The sequence below is a fragment of the Ochotona curzoniae genome, unplaced genomic scaffold (genome assembly GCF_017591425.1).
Source record: "Ochotona curzoniae isolate NIBS_2020 unplaced genomic scaffold, NIBS_Ocur_1.0 patch60, whole genome shotgun sequence".
Classification (NCBI taxonomy): Eukaryota; Metazoa; Chordata; class Mammalia; order Lagomorpha; family Ochotonidae; genus Ochotona; species Ochotona curzoniae.
The window spans coordinates 604,632-626,480 of NW_024467040.1; the positions used below are offsets into that span (position 1 = coordinate 604,632).

The 21,849-nt window shown below is 42.6% G+C and overlaps 1 protein-coding gene across 7 annotated transcripts in view; it reads right to left on the reverse strand.

Annotated features, from left to right (window-relative positions):
* Positions 1 to 3,361: 3,361 nt before the first annotated feature.
* LOC121168128 (oxysterol-binding protein-related protein 6) overlaps positions 3,362 to 21,849 on the reverse strand; it is a 92,056-nt gene continuing 73,568 nt past the window's right edge. For all 7 annotated transcript variants that reach the window (XM_040997925.1, XM_040997926.1, XM_040997921.1 and 4 more), the window contains 10 exons: positions 16,698 to 16,785; positions 16,003 to 16,256; positions 15,080 to 15,217; positions 14,115 to 14,178; positions 11,882 to 11,960; positions 10,480 to 10,624; positions 7,762 to 7,906; positions 6,890 to 7,016; positions 5,046 to 5,168; positions 3,362 to 4,075 (listed from right to left, as the gene is read on the reverse strand). In XM_040997925.1, the coding sequence (XP_040853859.1) occupies positions 3,967 to 4,075; positions 5,046 to 5,168; positions 6,890 to 7,016; positions 7,762 to 7,906; positions 10,480 to 10,624; positions 11,882 to 11,960; positions 14,115 to 14,178; positions 15,080 to 15,217; positions 16,003 to 16,256; positions 16,698 to 16,785 (1,272 nt within the window). In that variant the 3' untranslated portion in view covers positions 3,362 to 3,966. The remainder of the gene's footprint in view (positions 4,076 to 5,045; positions 5,169 to 6,889; positions 7,017 to 7,761; positions 7,907 to 10,479; positions 10,625 to 11,881; positions 11,961 to 14,114; positions 14,179 to 15,079; positions 15,218 to 16,002; positions 16,257 to 16,697; positions 16,786 to 21,849) is intronic.

The following is a 21,849-nucleotide window of genomic DNA, read 5'->3' on the forward strand; positions in this document are numbered from 1 at the left end:
CTGCAGAAAAGGTCTTACAATTCAGTAACACATATGTACTTGTTACCATATTAAGCAAAATCTAGTTCAATTTAACAGAATGATTCTTGCAATGCACAGTTTAAATGTATCCTTTTTACAAAAGAAGCTCCATTATGACTTAAAGGATTTTATCCTGGTTTGGCAAGCAGTATTTTTAAATATCTTGGAATTTTCTGGAAAAATAAACACCTTAAACCTTAGTTCCACTGACATATTTTTTTTTATCTTTCCCCCCACAGAACATTTCTAGAGCATAGAAATGACTCATAATTGTGTAGATATATTATATATTTCCTGACCATCAAAGCTCCCATGGAAATAAACCAATGTTTTAAACATGAATTTTATTTATTGAGCCACATTCAGAATATACCAAGTTAAGTGCAAACATTAGTACACCCCCTGGTGTGTGAGAAGCCTTGTTCCCAAACACTCATTATCTAGAATGACAGCAAAACAGGCTTAGACAGAGGATAATTAATATCCAGATGTTGATAACAAAAATGTTATGATGAGAAACTTTGCCAGCTATGGCTATAACAGTGTAAAGCAAAAACAGTTTAACTTGCTTGTCCTCCCTGTCCCCTTGGTTCCTGGGGCAGGATATAATGACGGCTGAGTGCCATCATCACTGAAAGGCATGGGGTCAGAAAAAGCAAGAGAAGCTGCAAGTTGGGGTCACTCATATCCCGGCGTCAATTGAAAGGAGAATTCCTTGGTGGCTTTTTCTTTTTTTACCCAGAGAATTATATGTGGGGGTTTCTTCCCACTTAAAATTAACATGTGCTATTGAAAAGTTATCTTAAATGAGATTTATGTTTACAACTCCCTGGAAAATATTGGTATTTAAATAAGCCATTGAAAAGAATGAAGTCATAAAAAACCAATGAAACAACTGCAAAATTGGAGTCCAAATGGAATCAAATTCACCCCTTTTTCAGTCAGTTTCTGTCAGGGCTGTGTTGGGCCATCAATCTAGTGAGGCCAACCAACCAAGACCACAAGGTCACTGCCACTTCCTCAGTGACCATGGCACAAGATGGAGGGCCTCGAGAAGCCATAGGCAAGCAGACTGATACGGTAAGCCACCTCGACTCGAGGCTGCTGTGGGAAAGCTAGGAAAAGTGCCCCTGAAACAAAGTTTTACATAACATTCTAAGGCAAAAATCAGGTTTTACCAAGAGAATGATCTCACATTCTACCCTTTTGCTGTTGATCTTAAAAGCCCAAAATGTAATGTTCAATGAAACCTCCAGCAGTCTCATAATTTCATAGCCATCGTGTCAACCAAATGTAAGAAAGGACAGGGGAGGAGGCCCAGTATTTGTCGAGCCTGAGTAAATCAGGAATGACTGAGGGTATTATCTGAATTGGAACAAAGAGGAAATTGGAATCCTGAAGAGACTCTAAATCAGATATTACAAAATCTTACGAGGTTCCACTTAGTTTGACATTTCCCCCCACATTCTGATGCTGAAATCTTGATCAGTTTCAGGTTAGCTCTGATCAGCATCCACCCACCTGATTTGTAGTGTGAACCCATGGTCTAGTCAAAAAGTTCACTCTGCTGTTTTCCTTTTGTTTTGAGTTAAACCCAATTCCTCTGTACAGTGGTTGCTTTACTGATGGGTGCTGTTCACCAGGAGGCTAAATAGTTTTCTGTATTGAATGACTCAGAAACTGGATACAAATGCATTTCATAAATGGTGCAAAAGAGCAAACATGGGAATCTTGTGCCTTCCAAGGCTGCATAAAACAACGGAAATCAGATTTTTTTTGTACCTGATACATCTGTTGGTCACCTAACACGTCACTTTCCTACTTCTTCAAATGCAGCAACTTTACTTGCAGGACTCTTGCATTTAGGCTGTTTTGAGGCTGTTCCGAGAAGGGCTAATAAGTACAGAGCGGAACCTCTGAGAATAGTATTCTAAGCTTTCCAATTACAGAACAGAATTCTTTAAGGAAGTCAACAGGAATCCAATTAAATTCAAATTAAAGTGGTGTATCTCAGATTACAGATCAACAGAAGTCAAGATCAATGAACAGAAAAAGAATCAATAACCCAGAGAGATCTGACTATGATGAGGACAAGATCCCTACCGATTTAAAATGGCAATGAGAGGAAGTGGACAGAAAAGAAGGGGTGCTGTTTAAGTGGAGTGCTTCACCCTGGCAATGGATCTGCATGTTTCTTTGAGGATGAAATTCATTAGACACAAATGCAAACCATACACATTGGAGTCACACTCAGCTGAAAGGAGTATAAAGTTTTGGGATAACTAAACTGCTGCTCCCACTATGGAAATTCCAGGGTTTTCCTGCTATGCTTTCATCACCAGTTTTTATTTGATGGTGGCTTAGCCACTATCAAGACTTATTTGATGGTGGATTAGTCATTACCAGGAGTGCTTTACAAAGGAGAAGTAACATCTACGTCAACAACTCATAATTAAGGAGAAGATGTCAGCCACCTTGTTATCAGAGTTTATAGTAATACTTAAATCTGATGGTAAGGACTGAAGAATAAAAATCTAACCAATAAGATACTGGCATTTATAATTCTCCAGGAAAACCTATAAAGACAGTTTAAAAAAACAAGGAAGGCATCTATATAGTCATCTATGTGCAGAAACTTAGGAATACTGATGTAAAATTCCTACCAAAGGCTTTCTGTATTAATAGAGAGAAAATAAGCCCTGAATCGGGCAAAAACACTTTTTGCAACCCCTTTCCCTTTTGAGATGGCCAGATTCCTTATTAAGCTCTGTATCTCTGCCAACAGCAAGGTAAATGTTTACATCACATGGAGTCATTTAACAGAAACATGAAATACGACCTTTCATGGAACTCATTTAAATAATGCAAATAAGGTACTAATAGTTTTGTATTTCCTCCCTTGGGAGGAATTCACATGGCGTTAATGTTGTGGGGAGGAGGGCATGGGAAGAGAAATGCTTCATTAAAAAAAAAGTTGCCACAGTACTATTAAGCCCATATAAGAATTCTATATGCTTGTTGTTACTTTCTTCCACAGCTGTAACACTGATGACAAATGTCCACTTCATACAAACTTTTGCTGAATAACAGGGCACACTGTGAGATCGGGTGCAAGAGGGGCGGTTTATTATCTGGACGCAGGACAGAACTCAAAGAACAATGTGCATACATACAGAGCTCTGTTTTGTACACCTGTTCTCTCTTGCCTTTCCCATAAATGACAGGTAAGTCAGGTGTGTGTTGCTTCCTTTTAAAAATCCATTTCAGCTAGACTCATCAATGTTCTGATTGAGCAAGTGAATCATGCTGTGATTCAAAAGATCTTTCCTTCACATAAATCTATGGGCACACATTTAAAAATGATTTATTGTACATATTTGCATTTCTTAAGGCATGAACGATGGCATACAGATGGGGCAGGCTCCGAGAAGCATCACGTCTTCTTTGACAAGGCCAGCACAAGCACGTCACATTGACAGACACGCCTGAAGTCTGAGCTAACCCATCACTGCGGCCCAGGAGCTCCTACGATAGACGAGGGGGACGGTGCTTTCAGGCGATGGACCCAACTCGTGGTTTATGTTGTTTTAACTCCCTTGATCAGCTTTAAGCACCAGTTACAGTTTGTTTTCCATGACAAACTCTTCAGGCTTTGCATTTTAAATCCTGCTCCTTTTATTCTGCTTTCCAAGGAGGGTGTGGATGTTTTATTTATTTATTTATTTTTAAGGAATATGGTTGCAGCAAAACTGAAAGGATCCAAATGTGGTTAGGGGCCTTGTCTAATGCACTTCTGAAAATCCATTATAAAGATGAAATAGAAAAGCAAATGGTAGGTTTTCAGTCGACCCAGAAACCACGTGTAGCTATAAGAAACATAATTGTGCATAGTTATTTATTCATTCATTCAGAGTGTGATATGTTGGCTATCTCTAGGTTCCCAGTTTACCAAAGAACAGGACTGTCGACTTTACTAAACCCAGGGTCCTTTCGGAGCTCCCAGTAGGTGTCGTTAGATACCCAGGCTTCTCTTTGATTGGCATCAATAACTTTTCTGTGGAAACATGGAAATCAACATTAGCCACACATCATATCCTTCAGATGTGTCTGCATAAGCCAGGGAATGTCTTATCTGCTAAGTACTGAAGACTTGACTAGAGAATTCACTTTCTCTTAAACATCTGCAGTGGAAGTAGGTAGGATTATGGGAAGAGACCTAAGGGAGAAACAAGTCATCTCTAGGGAGGGGCAGATGGTAAAGACCTGCAAACAAAACATATTCAGACAGTGTTTACTGAGGTCTCTGAACCTGCAACCACAAGGGCTTCTGTTTCACCCTGAGAGGAAAGGCAGGCACTGTGAGTGCCCCTAACACGTGCAGGGTGCGAGTCTTGGAGTGCATGGCGCACACGTTAGATAAGGCTGCATTTCTGTCCCAGGTATTCAGCAAAACAGCAGCCTTCAAGGCTGTGGGGTTACCCTGTGCTTTGTCTGGGCTCTGGAGGGTAACAGATGGATTTGGAGTCTACAGATAAATCTGTGTGATGTCTGTATAATCCTGCCATAATCACTTCCTATCACACCAGGGAGGGACAAAATCTGACACAGCTCTGCATGACAGAAACAAAGTTAAATCCTAGGGTAGCCAGGATGACCTTGTGGGCTGCAGGATCCGACCTAGTCTGAAGGCAACAGAGTGGGAGGGAGGTTCCACTATTCTAAAGGGTGTAGCTCAAGGACATGGAGGCTTCCAAGTGAGATCTTCACTCCCTTAATGCCCATGGGAAGAAAACGGAGTGTAGAGAAGGATTTCTTCTCCTGGAGACTAATGTTTCATAGATGCCAAGTCTGATTCAATATTTTTTACTTCCAAAAGCAATATTACCTAAATCACTTTCATTTTTCTACCCTCAAGGGTCCCTGGACCTCAAACTAGCTCCCATTTTCTTTTGACCTGCAGGTTCACATTGTTTGTGGCAACCACTTGCAAGACATGAGCCTGTGACAGCAATGGAGTGACTTACTTAAAAAATTTTGGTATGTGTTCGAGGTTGTTTTCTTCCATGTATCGTCTCCGAGATCTCTGGAGTTCTTCTACTCTTTGCTTCTCTGCTGCAGCAGCTTCTAAATTTCCTTCTTCCAAAAATCTAAGCAGGAAGCAGTTGATATTTTAATATTTTATCCTCCTTTCCGAAGGAAAAAAAATGTCACAAGCATACAATCATATTCTAGCTACTATGAACCTAACACACTGGACAGTAAATCCCAGTAATGTCCTGACAGCTCTACAGCAGGCCACATGACCTGTGTCCGTCCAGCTGTTCACATTTAGAGAACAGACACAGAAGGACTGTACACAGTTACACAGTGGTAGAAGTGCAAAGTAAATGGCTTGACCTGGAAGGCTTCTCTGTGCTGTCTGGGGTTCCAAAACTTCTAAGGATGATGCCAGGGTCCTGGACTAGACCAGCAGGAAGTTGTACGTGTGTTCCTTTTTCACACAGCCAAAAAGTTCATAGACTGGGGCGGGGCAGGGGAAGGGGTGGCAACTGGCTATTCTGATATTTTGACAGCAGATTGAGAGACAAAAAAGCTTTTTGATTTACTGGAGAGTAAAGTTGATTAAAAAAAAAAAAGGTAACAGCTGGAAAAAATTATAGGCCTCAGAACAGGAAATTAATACAAGAAATTTAGAAAGGGAATGCTCAAGCAGATTTGCGTAACAGAAGCAGAGGCAACATTGAACTGAAAATGATAAACATTTCAAAATGAGAGCAAGCACAGGGTTATAATACGGTACAAACTGTAAAGGACGTTCATTGGATAAACCTGAAATGTCAAACAGTGAGACTGCATGTTCTTATGGGAGGAGGAGGATAGAGCATTGGGTAGCAGAACACTCAGGGCTCAGGACATGTAGGCAAATGACACATAAATTCACAAATACTAAGGGAAAAGCTGATCTTGGATAGAATTTGTATGGCATATAAAATTCTTGGGAAAAGTGAAATGAATTCCACAGGAAAGGACAACCTTCATGCAGAACTTGACAGTAATAATGATGATGATAAATAAGAATCAGAGGCTATTGAAGTTCCTGTATTTGGAAGACATCTCACCCACTGTGGGATCAAATCCAGGCTAGGCAAACTCAAAGTATGCTGGGGAAACTGTCTCTTCAGTATGAAAGATACTCCATAGTTAAAAACAGTGTTCTTCCCATCTTAGACAAGTGATTCCTAGAGACTAAAAAGGGTAGGGGGAGGCGGCAGGAGGGAGGTTGGCTTATAGGGGCCAAAACTGTGGCCATGCTAGGTGTTAGTGTTCTATAGCACAGTGGGAAAGCTCTAGTTCTTATCCATGTTTTGCAGAAAGAACTAGAAAAGAGAAGCTCAATGGCTCCAATCATAAAATAATATGATAAGGAGATGGAAATGCCAGCTACTTGATAAGTACGCTGTGTACAAGTGCTGAAACATTGCACTGTATTCAATAACATGTGCAAGTATTAATAAAAATTGAAAAAATATCTCCTATGTTATAGGACAGAAACAAAGCAGTCAGACACTGGATGAGGAGTGTTGTTGTCTATGGCAGAATTTATGACTTTGCAGACCTTTGGTAGCTTTTCAGGGAGGGAACTTTCTGCTAAGAACTATCTGTGTTACTGTGTATGTTGAGATACTCTTCTGTAATGATCATTCCAGCAATGCAGCTTTAGCTAGGGTAGAAAACTCAAATACTGCCGCGTGAATAAGGGAATCTGGGAAAGACGGAACACAAACGTGATAGCCAGAATCAACCTCAAATGGCTTTTAAACACTCAGCCATGATCTGTTCCATATCTTCAATACAGTGCCATTCTCACCTTTGATCTGGCCGGAATCGGGCATCTGTTGGTGGGAGGAGCTCTTTCAGTACAGGATCTAACTCATTAAGTTCAATGGCAAACCTTGTGAAGCCATAGTAGAGCTCGTAGTTGGTTGGCATGGAACCTGCAATGAGACCATGGAAGCCCTATGAGCGCCCAAAGGCCCGCAGAACTGGAAGAAGCTGGCTATTCCAGTGCTTGATTACTACCCACATTAATGCCAATGGATTCTGCAAAATTTCTGCAAAATTGACTACATGTTGTTGAGTGGGCAATTTCATATTGATCAGAATGGATTGAATGATATTTAATAAAATACAGTCTTTTAGAAATTTTATTATTTTTTTTAATTGAAAGGCAGAGGGAGACAGAGATAAAACTTTTCATCTTCCATCAGTGGCTTACTTTTCAAATGCCCACAACAGCTGTTCCTGGGCTGGTCAAAGTAGAGAGCCCAGAACTCAATCTCCCAAGTGGGAGGTAGAGACCTTCCCAGGGAGAGCATAAACAGAAGCTGCTGGTCTGGGACACAGTCGCAGACTTCTGGCATGCAATGCAGGCATCCCAAGCAGTGTCTTTTTCTTAAAGAGTTATTTACTGGTTTGTTTGGAAAGTAGAGCAAGAGTGAAAGAAAGAGAGAGTGATCTCCCATCAGTTTCCAGATGGCTACCACAACCAGGTGTGGGCCAGCCTAAAGCCAGGAGCCAGGAACTCCATAGGGTTTCCCACATAAGTAACAGAGGCTCAAGCACTTGGGCCATCTTCCACTGCCTTTGTATGTATAACAGCAGGACGCTGGATTGTAAAAAGATCTGCCAAAGCTCCCACATTCCCCTCTCTTCTGTCCCAGGACTCTGGGCCAGCCTCACCCGGTCTCCAGATGCACTTGGCAGAGGGGGCCACACCGCAGTAGAGTCCTTCGTGCCACTTCCCAAAGAGCCGATGTACCACCTTCCCCTCTTGATCCATCACGACTCCCTGGACTTCATTCACGTTAGAGTTCCAGTAATTCACCTGGAAAAATCAAGCCCCAATTCAGACACTCATTGATTTAATAAGGCCAACCCCTGTGATTTCCCTAAAAAAGTTTTCTTAACTGGTGCCATTCATTTCCATGACTCCTTCTCAGAATGTTTGATGGGGAGGGCAGAGGACCTCTGGAATCAAGCCACACTCTGAAAACCCTGATGGTAATTTAGAGGTTATTATTTCCCCCATTGGATCCTTGCCTTGATTCGTTCCCTGGTTTGTGGATTCTCATGAATCTCAGCGGGCCAGGCTGCAGAATCAGTCTGTGAAAGTGACTGTCACAGTGCCCGTACATGAGGACCCTATTCCAGCTACACACCTCCCTGAGGTTGAGAAGTTGATGGGAATCTACCAACCTCAATTTCGTGACCCCTCTTCCAGGCCAGACCCCAACTACAGAACACCTTAGAATTCCGTGTGCAAAAGGCTATGAGTTCTTTTGCAATTGGCATAGGGCTTTTCCCCCGACTAGGGTTGTCCCTTTCAGTGTCAAGGGGAGCCTAGGATGACTCTTCATCAGCAGGTGTGGACAGCTTGTTTCTGTGGGCTGAGTGCCCACAGTGGAATGCTTGAGGTCCCTGCAGTGAAGGAGAGCGTGAGAGGTGCATAGACAGCAGGAGAGGCTGGAGGCCGGGCCTGGCTTTCTGGCATCACTAGGTTTCCAGCTTAGACCTCAGAAGAATACAATCTGGCCCCTGGTGGTACGCTTCACTAAGGCCTATCTGTTTACCATTGTGGCAGAGTGGGTTAAGCTGCTGCCTGTGATGGTGGCATTCCTAATGGGTCTAGTTCAAGTCCTGACTGCTCCATTTTTGATCTAAGGTGATTGGGAAAGCAGTGAAAGATGGCTCAAGTACCTGGCCTTTGCAACCTATCTAGAAGCCTGAATGAGCCTTGTGGCTCCGGGCTTCTGTCAGTTCCAGTCCCAATCATTGTGCCTATTTGGGGAGTGAAGAAGCTCATTCTCTTTCCTTTTCTCTGTTTCCCCTCTCTTTGTAACTCTGCCTTTTATGTAAAATATATACATATTTTAAAAGGCCAGGTGTATTTGCTCTTGTTTTTTTTTTTAAGGCAGATTTACAGAGAAGAGAGACAGAGAGATCTTCCATCTGCCAGTTCACTCCCCAAGTAGCCACAACGACTGGAGCTGAGCCAATCCAAAGCCAAGTGCCAGGAACCTCTTCCAGGTCTCCCATGTGGGTGCAGGGTTCCAAGGCTTTGGTCCATGCTTTGACTGCTTTCCCAGCCCACAAAGAGGGAACTAGATGTAAAGTGGAGCAGCTGGGACTTGAACCTGCACCCATATGGGATCCCAGCATACGCAAGGTGAGGATTTAAGTCACTAGGCTTCTGTACTGGGCCCAGTCTAGGCCTATTTGTTAAAACAAAAAGGATAGAACATAATTGAATTGACAGCATCTGGCTTGATTTACATATTGCCGATGACGACACATATGCAGAAGGATCCCATCTGCACTCTTGCCCTTGGCTTTGCTAATGCTAAGAAGAGGCTGAAAGTGAAGTTTCTCATTTCTACAAAATCCAAAGTACGCATTCACTTCAGCTCTCAGAGTGAATGGTGATCCTGCCTCAATGTTAGCTTCCCCAGGAGACTGTAAGGAAAATCAATGAAAACATCTTGAAGTAAAAATAAAGATATTCAATCAAAATAAACATAATTTCCAGTGTGGCATAAAAATAAATACTAGACTTTTTTTTTTCCCCGAAGATTTATATTCTTATTTGAAAGGAAGCAGAGACAGAGACAAAGAAACCTGGAAGTGCACCAGCCAAGAGTAGAACTAGCCTTCTGATAAGGGTTGCTAGCATTGCAAGCAGTGGCTTAGCCCTCTGCACCCAAATATTAGTTTTAAGATTCCAATATGCTATCTGTTTGCCATACTAGATTACTCATCAGCAGAAAGGGGCAGCAATAAGCACAGTGGCAATTCTGTGTGTTCCACTTTAGGCTAGAGAGACTTAGGGCAAGTTTTGTATACATTCTATTTTAAAAATCTTTTCTTGACAACAGAGAAAATGTTTTTGTTCAAAGTGTTTGGATCATAATAGTGGCAGGGTTGGATAAACACGGAGTGACTGGTAGCTATCATCTATCTACATGACTGCTCTATTCAAGTATCCTCAAATAATGGCAACTGCATTATAACGAATTTTCTAAAATAGGATCACTTGAATATGCAGTAATCAAACAGAATAAAAATAGAAAGCCAAATCAGAAAACTTGGAATAGTCAGGGAGTGTCTTCTGGAATTATCCTTAGGGAACTAGGAGGATAAAAACAAAGTCCTTTAAAAAGAAATGCATGTTGTTGTTGTTTTATGCTTTGAAATGATACCCTTTTGGACCTCCACACATTCAGAAACCTACATACCTTGAGCAGATCTACAGGTGGGTCCTGTTTTCTTACCTGAAAGTTTCTCATGGACCCATGGCACGGGGCAGACTGCCTTACTACTGTTCACGGTACTATTGTTCCATCTCTTCCTGAGGAAGCACTAGGCATTATTTTTCCTTTTCTGTTCAATGCTGTTATTTACCTTGACAAATGTAAGTTTGCAAATGCAAACACTGCTTTTGGTATTTCTAATGGTTATTTCTCCATAGTGTTCTATCCATCTTCTCCCACTGAGGATGTTGTGTATACAGGTGGTGACTTTATTCCACACATAATAGTCTCCATACCTGGTAAGGAACATAATGTTGGTGAACAGGAGTGAAGGTCATAAATGCATGCTACTGTTTCTATTAATGAGAATGTGCTTTGGCTGAGCCTTGTGTTTCCCTCTGCTTCCTCTCATTATTTTTGGAAAGCTTCCATATGGTCATAAATATTTGCAACACAACTCATTCATTCAAGGAATAGTTAAGTGCTTTCCCTGGAACTGTTGATAAATCCACAGAGTTAAATAGGATGTATTTCCTAATTTTTTAGAGCTATAAATATTGTAGAGGCAGTTGGATATGTAAACAAATACTTCAAGTCAAAGGACTGTCATGAATGTAAAATCAAAGTACCATGGGTGCACAGCAGAGACCTTTCTGGATTTCAGTGACAGGGCAAATATCCTAGAGGATGCTGGGTGAGATATAAGCTGGAATGATGAGTAAGCTCTCTGGGCTGAGAAAAGGACTGATAAAGCCCCAGGGAAAGCAGAGGTTGGGACATGGGGCCTCGGAGCAGAGCACTCCAGGGAGCATCCTTGTGGAGAGACAAGGCTGGGAAGGCACGAGGAGCAGAGCTGGGAAGGCTGCTGTGACACACCCCAGCATCTGGCCATTCCCTGCAGGTAATAGTCACTAAGGATGGATTCAAGATAGAAGAGAGGCATATAACACAAGATCGCTCTGAGCATGCTGTTTCATAATCCAAGACCAAGAATGTGTCTCATCAATTGGCAAAACACATGACTCTGATGGCAGAAATCAAACACAAACTCTTGGGAGTAAAGTTACAGAATTTCTGCTATGGAAGGAAAATTTTCAGATCACATTTAGGTTTGCACATTAAAGTGTATGTGCAAATAAAATATTATTTCAAAATAGAGTACTTCTATGTTTCTAAAAGAAAAGTATGAACTGGTATGATGGGAGGCTTTAATCTTTACCTAGAACCACTGTCTTCCCCATCAGTTTTTGAATACTGAAAGTTTGTCCTGGAGTGTGGAGGCACCTCCCTTTGCTAATCTTCCTCTATTTTCCACCCACTGATAAAGTGTGTTGGGACCACGGTATTAGTAAGTGGAGGATCTGGAGAGCTAAACTGGAAGCTTTCAGGCACAGGCTAAACTTCGTTTTTGTGGGATCCAATTTCAAAGCTTTGGTGGGGGGAACAAATCTTGGCCCACAGGGAATGAACTGTTGACATCTTGCAGAGTTTACAACACCCACTTCTGATTCAGAAAATAGAAAAGAACCCCAAGGAAGAGGAGAGTGACCTACTTTGGGAGCATGACATTCAGTGTCCCCACAGGCAGGATTTCCATCGACTTTCCCCAGAACTTGTTTTTCCATCTGATATCTAAACGACATAGGCAGAGGACAAGAAATGCACACTCCACAGCTGATCGTTTGTTCATTTGATCATTTGTAAAACCCAACACCTATATGACACTTCACAAATCACTTCTGTAACCAAAGTTAGTTCTGTATTGTTGACTTAACATGACAAGCACCTGCAGATGGCCAGCAGTAAAACAAAAAAAGTCTATCATCTATGTTTCTCCGTAGTCCATAATCCATATTTGTTAACTACGAGAAACCTGGAGTAACATATGTGCCAGCATGTACATGAGTGTTCATGTGTGTGTGTGTGTATTCACATAAACATACAAATAAGGCTTGATGATGCTTTGATACCTGATAGTAATATATGCTTCAGAAGACATTTACTGAGCTTTGATACGTGACAGCAAAGGATAGTAATAGACGGTTCAAAACGTTCACAGAAAACCAAATTAGAAGAAAACTTTATTTTGGTACAAAAAGCTTTGAAAGTCATGCACATGAGGGGAGGGACCTTTAACAAGATTATGGAAACTTCATATTCAAGGAAAAAATAGGCCTGGATTCCAAAATTTCTTGCACCTAAACACATTTTAATTTCATTTTCCATGAATTTTTTGAAGTTCTATGATTTGGGGAGAACAGATAAAGAAAAATCAAATAAAACCTCTAACTACAGATAAAAAAGATTTATAGGACAGTGGGATTAACTTAATGAACAGGTAGCCACACCAGTTGCTACGATAGAGCCAGGGGCCTCTGCACTTTATCTGACATGATGGCTTTATGATTTACCTGTGTATCTTTAATAACCACACAGGCCCGCTCTGATGAATTAGTGCTATCACCACACCATTTCTGTCTCTTGGTTAGAAGCCATACATGATTTATGGTTTTGTTTGTCAATAAATTATCCTCCCAGTGCTGCCTTTCACGTAAAGGAAATGCTCATAAAAAGAGCCTTTCTGTGCACAAGGGAGCACCATCTATTGAGCAGAGAACGGGTTAGACTTAATGGTCAACATTACAGGCATTTTCCTAAGGAGATTTCAGAAATTCCTCTCTAAGACAAACAAGCAAACATTCTGACTATACTGTAAGCACAAACAAGTTGAGACTTTAATTAATTCACCTTTGATTTCCAGTGAACTATTATATATTTACGTAAGGTAAGGGTGCTTCAAAATATTACTGGAAATAGAACTAAAACATAAGTTAGTATGGGTGGGTATAAAAAGTTTTGGAAGAGTTCAAAGACATCAAACATGAACTAGTATCAAGAGGAGGAGAATGTTCACTGGCCCTGATCTGGTCAAGATACAGTGAATATGTCTATGATGGTATGTTGCCCCATAAATATGTACAAGTAAACTTTTTAATATTTTTTTAAAAAAGATTTATTTATTTGTAAAGTAGAGCTACATGGAGGAAAAAAGAAAGGGAAGGACAGGGAGGGAGAGAGGGAGAGAGCTAGAGGGAGAAAGAGAGAGAATTTTCCCATCATTGTTTCTCTCCCCATATGGCTGCAATAGACTGAAGCCAGGAACTACGAACTTTGTTACAGCCTCCCCCAGGGGTGGCAGGGACCCAAGCATTTGGATTATATTTTGCTGTCTTCCCAGGAGCATTAGTAGGAATTTGATTGAAGTGGAATAGCCAGGATTTGAACCAATACTCTGATATGGAATGCTAGAAGCTTAACCTGCTAGCCCCATAGAAGTAAAATGTTTTAAAAAGCAAATCCATGTCTAGTTTTTTCATACTATGTATTTTCCATGAAGTTTCTGAATACCTCCAATATAGATAAATGGACTTAGAACACTGAGTAGTGTCTTAGAAGCTCTCTTCAGGATGAAGCTCTCTTTGTACACTCACCCCTCAAGAAGCAGGAGGGCAGCAGTGCGGAGGATGAGGCACGGGAGGCTAGCTGGTGGCTCAGCGCTGGCCCAGGTGTTCCCCAGGCTTTGCTACCTACCTGACACCGTTTCATGCTTAGGAAACTGAGAAATGTAACTTTTCAATCTGAGTTCTACACCAATGAGCAACACGCTCTGAGTTTCAAAGGTAGATATCGAAGCTCAGTACAGCATGCCTTCCTTTGGAAGCTATAGCTTTTTTTCCCCCCATGGGGTCTTAACTTTCCCTTAAATCATAATTGAAAAATACAAACCTTGCCAAAACACAAAATTCTTTGATTCACAGTGACAGGCAGAAATGGGTGGATGATGGCTAACCTGGCGATTATAAAAAAGAACAAAAACAAAAAGAAAGCAATGATATCACTGTTTAAACTTCATGAACAATCATTGTATAATGTATATAAACAATGACAGCAATAATTCATTCATCTCTATTAGTAACTCTGTGAGTGGATCTTAAACTTCAATTGTTAAGAGGTGGGCATTTAGCACAGTGGTTAGGACGCTACTTGAGATGCCCAAACCCTGTGCTGCAGTGCCTGGGTTTTAGTTTTGGCCCAGATTTTTGCTGATGTGACCCTGGAAGGCTTCACTTGGTGGCTCAAGGGCTGGGTCCTCAATGTGCTCATGGGGGCCTGGACTGAGATTCTGGCTCCCAGTTTTGGTTTGGGCCAACCTTGGCTGTTGCAGAATTTGGAGAGTAAGCCAATGACAAACAGATCTGCTTTCTCTGTTTCCCTCCTTTTCAAATGGATAAAATAAAAAAAAAATCATTTAAGAGGCAGAGGAACACGAACACACACACACACACACACACACACACACACACACACAATGGGAGAAAGAGGGGATAAGAGCGTACTTCCATTTACTAATTCACTTCTCAAGTGCCTGCAGTGGTCGGCCAAAACCAGAAGTCAAGAAACAACTCAGTCTCATATATGGGGGTAGGAATCCAGTTTCTTGAGTGAACACTACTGCCTCCCAGGGTCTACACTGGCAGGAAGCTGGAGTCGGGAAGCACCCAGGACCAAACCCAGGCACTCTGAAGTAGAATGTTGGCATCTTAATCACTAGGCTACATGGCCACTCCAATAACTCTTTAATGACTTCATGCTTTAACACAAGGGGCTTACACACATTTAGAGAGGTGGACAATGATGCTGATAAGCATGCTTCCTATTAACTGTTGTCACAGCTTGCCCTAGAGAGTTACCTGTTCTGAGAAAAATCGGAATCCCTTGTCTTCCCTAATGCACTCGTAAGTCTCCCCAAGGACTGGGTTGAATGGCTTACTTCCTGCTCTGAAATAGGTGGAGCAATATCCTGAAACTGCAAATGCAGCAACGAGAACCTGTTAAAACATTGAAGAAAGGAGACAAATATAGGACAGATTTCTGCCAGGTTGCTCATTGCTACTCCTCCAGATTTTAAACACCCTGGGTGGATGGGCATTGGGTGGCCAACTGTACTGTCTAGTATATGCACAGATGCTTCATCAATACAGAAGGAAAATAAAAAAATCAAAATCAGGTTAAAATATTCCCCAGCAGGTCGGTGGGGTCCAGTGTTCTTCACCCCTAAATTCACCCAATTTCCAGAGTTCAAAGGTTTCCTAAAATCAATTTCCTGAAATCAAGGGTTCTGATTTCAAAGAGTTCAAAGGTTTGAGACTTAGTTTATGGGCTATGTCATGTGCACAGTGCTTGCACCAAGTGGAAGAGGGCAGGGACTGTCAGGGCCTTTTGGAGCGAGGGCATCTTTCCAGCCAGTGGAGTCAGGGACAAAACATGACATCAAGTTCCTGAGACTACAGTCTTGAACAGATTGGCCATCTTGACATTCAAGATGAGCTGATAAGGTGAGGAAGGGCAGGCTTTTAAGTTCTAAGGAACATAACACCTTTATACAATAACTTTAGAGACAAACCCAGACAAAGGAGAAATCACAAAATGGGTTATGTAACAATCAAGCTATCTAGACCTTTTTGGCCCTGTTGATTTACGCCAGCAGACCAATTCCTCTCTTTCCTATGCAGGACGAATGTTAGGTAAAACCCCAATGTATCACCCTAATGAACCTGGCTCAGCCCCCTGAAGGGCTGCACAGCCCTATGGGGGCACAGTGGTGGCCTGTTACCATGCGCTCATATGGATCATCCGTCTCCGACGCCTTGTCCAGGAGCTCGCTGTACTCAATCTCCTCGCACAGATGCTGTAGAGTGTTGAGGGGCTCATTCAGCTCCACAGGCATGGAGACTTTAGACAGGTCTTTGCCAATGTTGTTTCTCAAGATATTCCACAGGTTAATGTTACTGGTGTCAGGACACGGAGCTGGTAGGCATGTTCGACGTCCGTTTCGGAAAGCTCCTCCCGTGAGCTCCCCATTCAAGACTGCAGGTGGCAGAATCACCATGACAAGACACTGTTATTCTGATTTCACAAAACTAAGGATAGAAAGACTCCTGTGCATAATTCGCGTTGTGATAGCATTTCTTGAGCCTTTGTGATACTGTCTTAAAGGTAAAGAGACTTAGCTCAATGCAAGGCTGCTTTCTAACCAATGCACAAAACACCAGTGTACGGGTTTTTGAAGAAGCTGTTAAATACATTCAACTACTATTTAAGAAAATACAATTATAAAAAAAAAATAAGTCTGAAGGACTCAAACTTCTGCTTAGAGCAAGAGCTAATAAATTTTCACTGAAACATATCCCTAATGGATTTTTGCAACAATTTACATCAGCAGGGACGAGGAAATGCCTCCTCATTATATCAACCACGTTGTAATAAGTGATGCAGACAGTACAACTGGGAGGCTCAAATGATGCATACTTTGCCTGGATATATTGTCCGCCACACTGGTGTTGTCTTCAGAGATGTTGTCGCTCACATCACTGATGTATGACTCGTCATCTGAAGCCTGAGGAAGGAAACAACACAGGAGCTTGTTCCACTGAGGAAAGCTCAGAAAAGCCAATGACGGAAAAGTAGCAGCAGGGCGGGGTGGTTAAGACACCTGCATCCAGCAAGGTGGAGGAATCCACCATGGGGGGAGGGTTGTGGGAGGAGCGGGGGAAATCCAAGCACCTATAAAACTGTATCACATAATACAATGTTATTAACAATAATAAAAAAAAGACACCTGCATCCCATGTAGGTTGTTCTGCTCACACACAAAATTCTTACTTCCTTTTCTGAAAACTTTTTTAAAGTTAAACAACAATACACATATAAAACTATCAGTCGGATACTATGTGATGTTTCATTACATGTTTGCAACTTGTATTGTCCAATCGGTTAACTATTTTTATGCTTTCAAGCAGTTCACTTTTCTTATCAGTGAAAATATCTAAAAATCTATTTTCTAGCCTTATAAAGAGACAGAAATACGTTGTAAATTAGTATTAGCTGTCTTTACCCTACTATATAACAGAACCCCAGAACATTTTATTCCTATCTATCTCTAACAGTTTTCATCAATTAATCTTCCCCAAGGTCTCCTTCCCTATTTCTACCCCCAACCCCTAGTAACCACTCTTGAGGCCAGGTCCAGGGCCTTGGAGGAGGAGAGGGTGTGCCCACTTCCTGAAACCCATCTCACAGTTCACTGTCTGCAGGTACTAAATGGGCTGGCTGTGCAAAGCTAGACCTTGGAGTTGCCAAGGCAACCAAGGTGAGTTTGCCTGTGTCTCTCTGCTCAGACCAAGGCAGGCCATGCTCCCAGAATAAGACAAGATAGTATATTGAATATTCTCATTCAAGACACCTCTCTATTAGCCCAGCCACCTGGGTCCCCCTATGTCCTTCCCTATGGTCATGAAAAAAAAAACCTAAGCCATTTCCCATAAAGCCAGTCTCCAGTCCACTTCTCTGCTTCTCCGTGGGGCAGTACTTTCTGGTCACTTTGCTTTGATTAAAGATTCTGTTACACTTGCCCTTTTTTCCTGGCTTTTTATTTCTATACTAAGCTGAGGAAAGAACCCACTGGGCTTTGCCAATAACAACTGTTACATTTCTAGCTTCTACTAAATCACCTATTTTTAAAGGTTCCATATGTGAGTGAGGTCATGTGTTATATGGTTTTCTCTGCTGGTCTTGTTTCACTTAACATAATGATCTGCATTTCTATCCTATGTTGCAAGTGACAAGACTTCATCCTATTGGCTTCTAATATTTATCATGTATAGGTACTGCATTTTCTTTATTCACTCATTAGTTGATGGACACTTAGACTGATTTCATTTCCTGGCCATTATGAACTGTGCTGCCGTAAACAGTGGAGGTCAGATATCTTTTTAATGCACAGATTTCGGTTTTCTTGGGTATGTACCCAAAAGTGGGATTGCTGGATCAGATGGTAGTTCTATTTGTAGCTGTCTGCGGATCCCCCACATTGTTTTGTGAGGTAACAGTGATGGCTCAAGTTGAGGGATGCTCACACTGAATTTCTGGCTCTCGGTTTCAGTCCCTGGCTTTGGTCCCCTGACTGTTGCAGGCATTTGGAGAATGAACCAGTGGATGGACTCTCTCTCCTCATCTCCCTCTCTTTCTCTCCCTTCATCTCTCCCTCCCCTCTCTCTGCTTATCTTTCTTAGCATCTTGTAAACAAAATACAAATTAATTAAAGCAGAGGCCTTGGTAGGAAATACATTTAGCACATATGCAACGAACCCCTGAGGGTCTTCCATGACCATGGCAAAATGTCAGCCTTCATAGAACCTATATTCTAGTGGGGGGAACTCACAACAAACAAGTGAAGCAGGTGAAATATATTTTGTTATTGCTTTTGCTTTTAGAGATTTATTTATTTTTTTATTGGAAAGCCAGATATATAGAGAGGAGGAAAGACAGAGAGGAAGATCTTCCAAATGCTGTTTCATCCCTATGCCATGCAATGGTTGGAGCTGAGCCAATTGAAGGCGAGAAGCCTGGAGTCTCCTCTGAATCTCCCACACAAGTTTAGGGTCCCAAGGCTTTGGTCCATCTTTGACTGCTTTCCCAGCCCTCAAGCAGGGAGCTGGACAGGAAGCAGGGTTGCTGGGATTAGAGCCGAAGCCCATATGGTAATCCAGCATGTGTAAAGTAAGGACTTTAGCCAGTAAGCTACCATGCCAGGCCCAGGAAAAACACATTTTGTTAGTGACAAATGGGAAGGGAAACAAAGGAGGGAAGAGGGACGTCACTAGGTCAGAGGTGGGACAGCAGCTCTGATTTTAACTAGGGTGGCCAGAATAAGCTTCCTTGCACATGACTTCTGAGCAAGGGACTGAAACAAGTGGCAGCTGAATGTGTGCACCTCTGGGGAAGTGCTGCACTTCCAGACAAGTGCAGAAGCCAGTGTCCTGGAGCAAGTGCAATGCAGAACATGCAGCAGAGCCTCCTCTGGAGCTGTTGTTAGGATTCACACACACACACACACACACACACACACACACACACACACACACACACACACACACCACACACACACGGCAGTCTCACCAGCTGGGCCTTCCGAGTGTGTTAGTGTACAAGCTAGGGGAGCACTCTGTGGGGGCCTCACCATATGAGGGCTTAGTGACTGGGGACGATGAGCTTGGCCCAGTCAGCAGGTCATATCTGAAGGTTAAGAGCAATTGTGAGAACTCACAACGTTTGTCATTTGAGTTTATCTTCTGGTCGAGTGCCTTCAAATACTTAAGACTGATTGCTGTGTGAAAGAAGAGTTGTAACAGTGAGTTTAGGAAAACCTGTAAGACATCTTGCACAAGTACTAGGTGTGTAGTTATTTCTGACAAGAGCTGCAGGAGGGACACTACTCTTACTCCCACAAGGGGCACAAGGCATCTTTAGCTAAACAGACTTTCCAGAATCCTTCCTTTGGCTGTTGCAATGTTTAAGGAAGAGAGTGACATGAGGCTGCAGATAGCAGGAATTAGATTACAAGGGTCAGTGCGATAGATAAGGGGTTTCAATTGCTATCTTAGAGACACTGGAGAATACAGATGTGAACAGATTTGCCATAATTTGGAGGAGCTAATCAGGTTTCCCAGTAGACAATGGATCAGAAGGGGCAATAAGAGGCAGGAATGCCAATTATGGGACTGACATGGTAATCTAGGTGGGGAGAAATGGAAGATTAGAGTGAATCAGTGGCAATGAATCAACAAGAAAATATGGATCTGAGCAAATGCAGGTCATATAAACTTCAGAACCCAGTGAGTCCACTCTTGTCGGGTATTTGGTAATGACTGTGTGGACAGAAAGGCACATGGGCAATCTGACAGGTATGGGGAGATCGGTGTGTGTAGTTTAATTTGTCTGCTTGGAGCAGGGTGGTGTTGGTAATGAGCGAAAAGAGTGCGCTAAATCTTCAGTAAATCTTTTTCATTCTTTTGAGCCACAGAAACACATACACAGAGGCAGTGATGGAGAAGAGAGATGGAGAGACAGAGAGACAGAGAAGAGAGAGGGAGGGAAGGAGAGAGAGAGATGGAGAGTGGAGAAAGTATTCATATCCACCGTTTCACTTTCCAGATGCCTGCAGTCTCCTATATGGGTGCCAGGAACCCACTGATTTGAGCCATTATTATTGCCTCTAAGAGTCTGCATTTCGCAGGAAGTTGCAGTGAAGGTCCAGAGCTTGGGAACGGACCCAGGCACTCTGATGTGGGTTCTGGACTTGCTACTTTAGTAGGCTGAATGCCTGCTCTCAGTGATTTCCTCTGGGGACATGCTGAATTAGGGCTTTTATCAGAACCTCAGTGGCAATGTTTAGGAAAGGACTGCTCATTTGCATCTTAATCTGACTCTTCCAGACCTGCTCTGTCCTTCAGATCTGGACTTGACCATCCAACTGTCCACCAGATAACTCCACTGACAGGTCTGACAAACTCATCATGTCTCAAAGTGAACAATGCATCTCCAGGCTACCTTCACTCTCCTCATCCCTTTTTCTACAATTAAACTTATCCTTTCACAGGTAGTTGCATCATCCTTTGGCTTCGACTCATGTCATAATGCACTTCCCATTCTGCTCACTTTTTAAAAAAATTTTATTCATATATCTAAGGTAAAGGGAATATTGAGGGAGAAGCCCCACCCAGTCTCCCACCCACCCCAGGTCCCCGATGTGGGGCATGCTCTGAGATCCTTGCTCAAGTGGTTTTGATAGTTCACCAGTTATGAATTGCTGCCCTTCTATCCACTCCAGGCATGATGAGGCTGTTGAAGAATCCACTGATTGACATAGTCCATCATAGAGTCTCCATTTGACCTGTTCTGAGTCTGCCATTTCGATTGGAGAGATACCCAAAAGAAACTTTGAGATGTTCCCAGACCAGATTCTTGTATGTACTAGCAAGCACAGGGCCCACCACAGTCCATTGCCCCGATCAGCTGGTGGTTGCAATTGCTGGGCTGGTTTTGTTTTCAGCCCCAACTTCCACTGGAACCAATGGGTGTTGCAGTCCAGCCTGGTTCCGCCCAGCACACACTCGGTCCTCACACAAACCAGTGGGAGCTGCAACCCTGTCAGAGCGACCCACAATAACCCCCACCAGGCCTGCCCCTGCCCTGATTTGCCAGTATGTGTAGCAGGCTAGTCCAGTCTGCCTCATATCTCATTTGGCTCTCGTACATGTCAAAAGGTATTGAAGCTTAGTTCCATCCAACCAGCTCAACTATCCAGCCCTCAGAGATGTTGTTGAGTGCCTCTCTGTCTAGCCACCCCAGTCCCTGTCCTAGTTTTTCCCTTCCCATGGGAGTGGTAACCCAAGAGGGAGGAGCCCACTATTTCCCTCCCAGGTCTCTCTCACTCCCAGATTGTGCACTCTCCAGGTGGTTCTGTGGTTAGACTTGACAGTATCAGCTCCCAGTGCCAGCTTCTGCTGTGGCTAAGCCCCAACAACCCTCACCCACTCTAATTATGTTTGCACCTGTAGGAATAATCTGCCCATCCTGGCTTTTCCCTGATCTAGTCCACATGAGGCGCACAGGTGTTGTA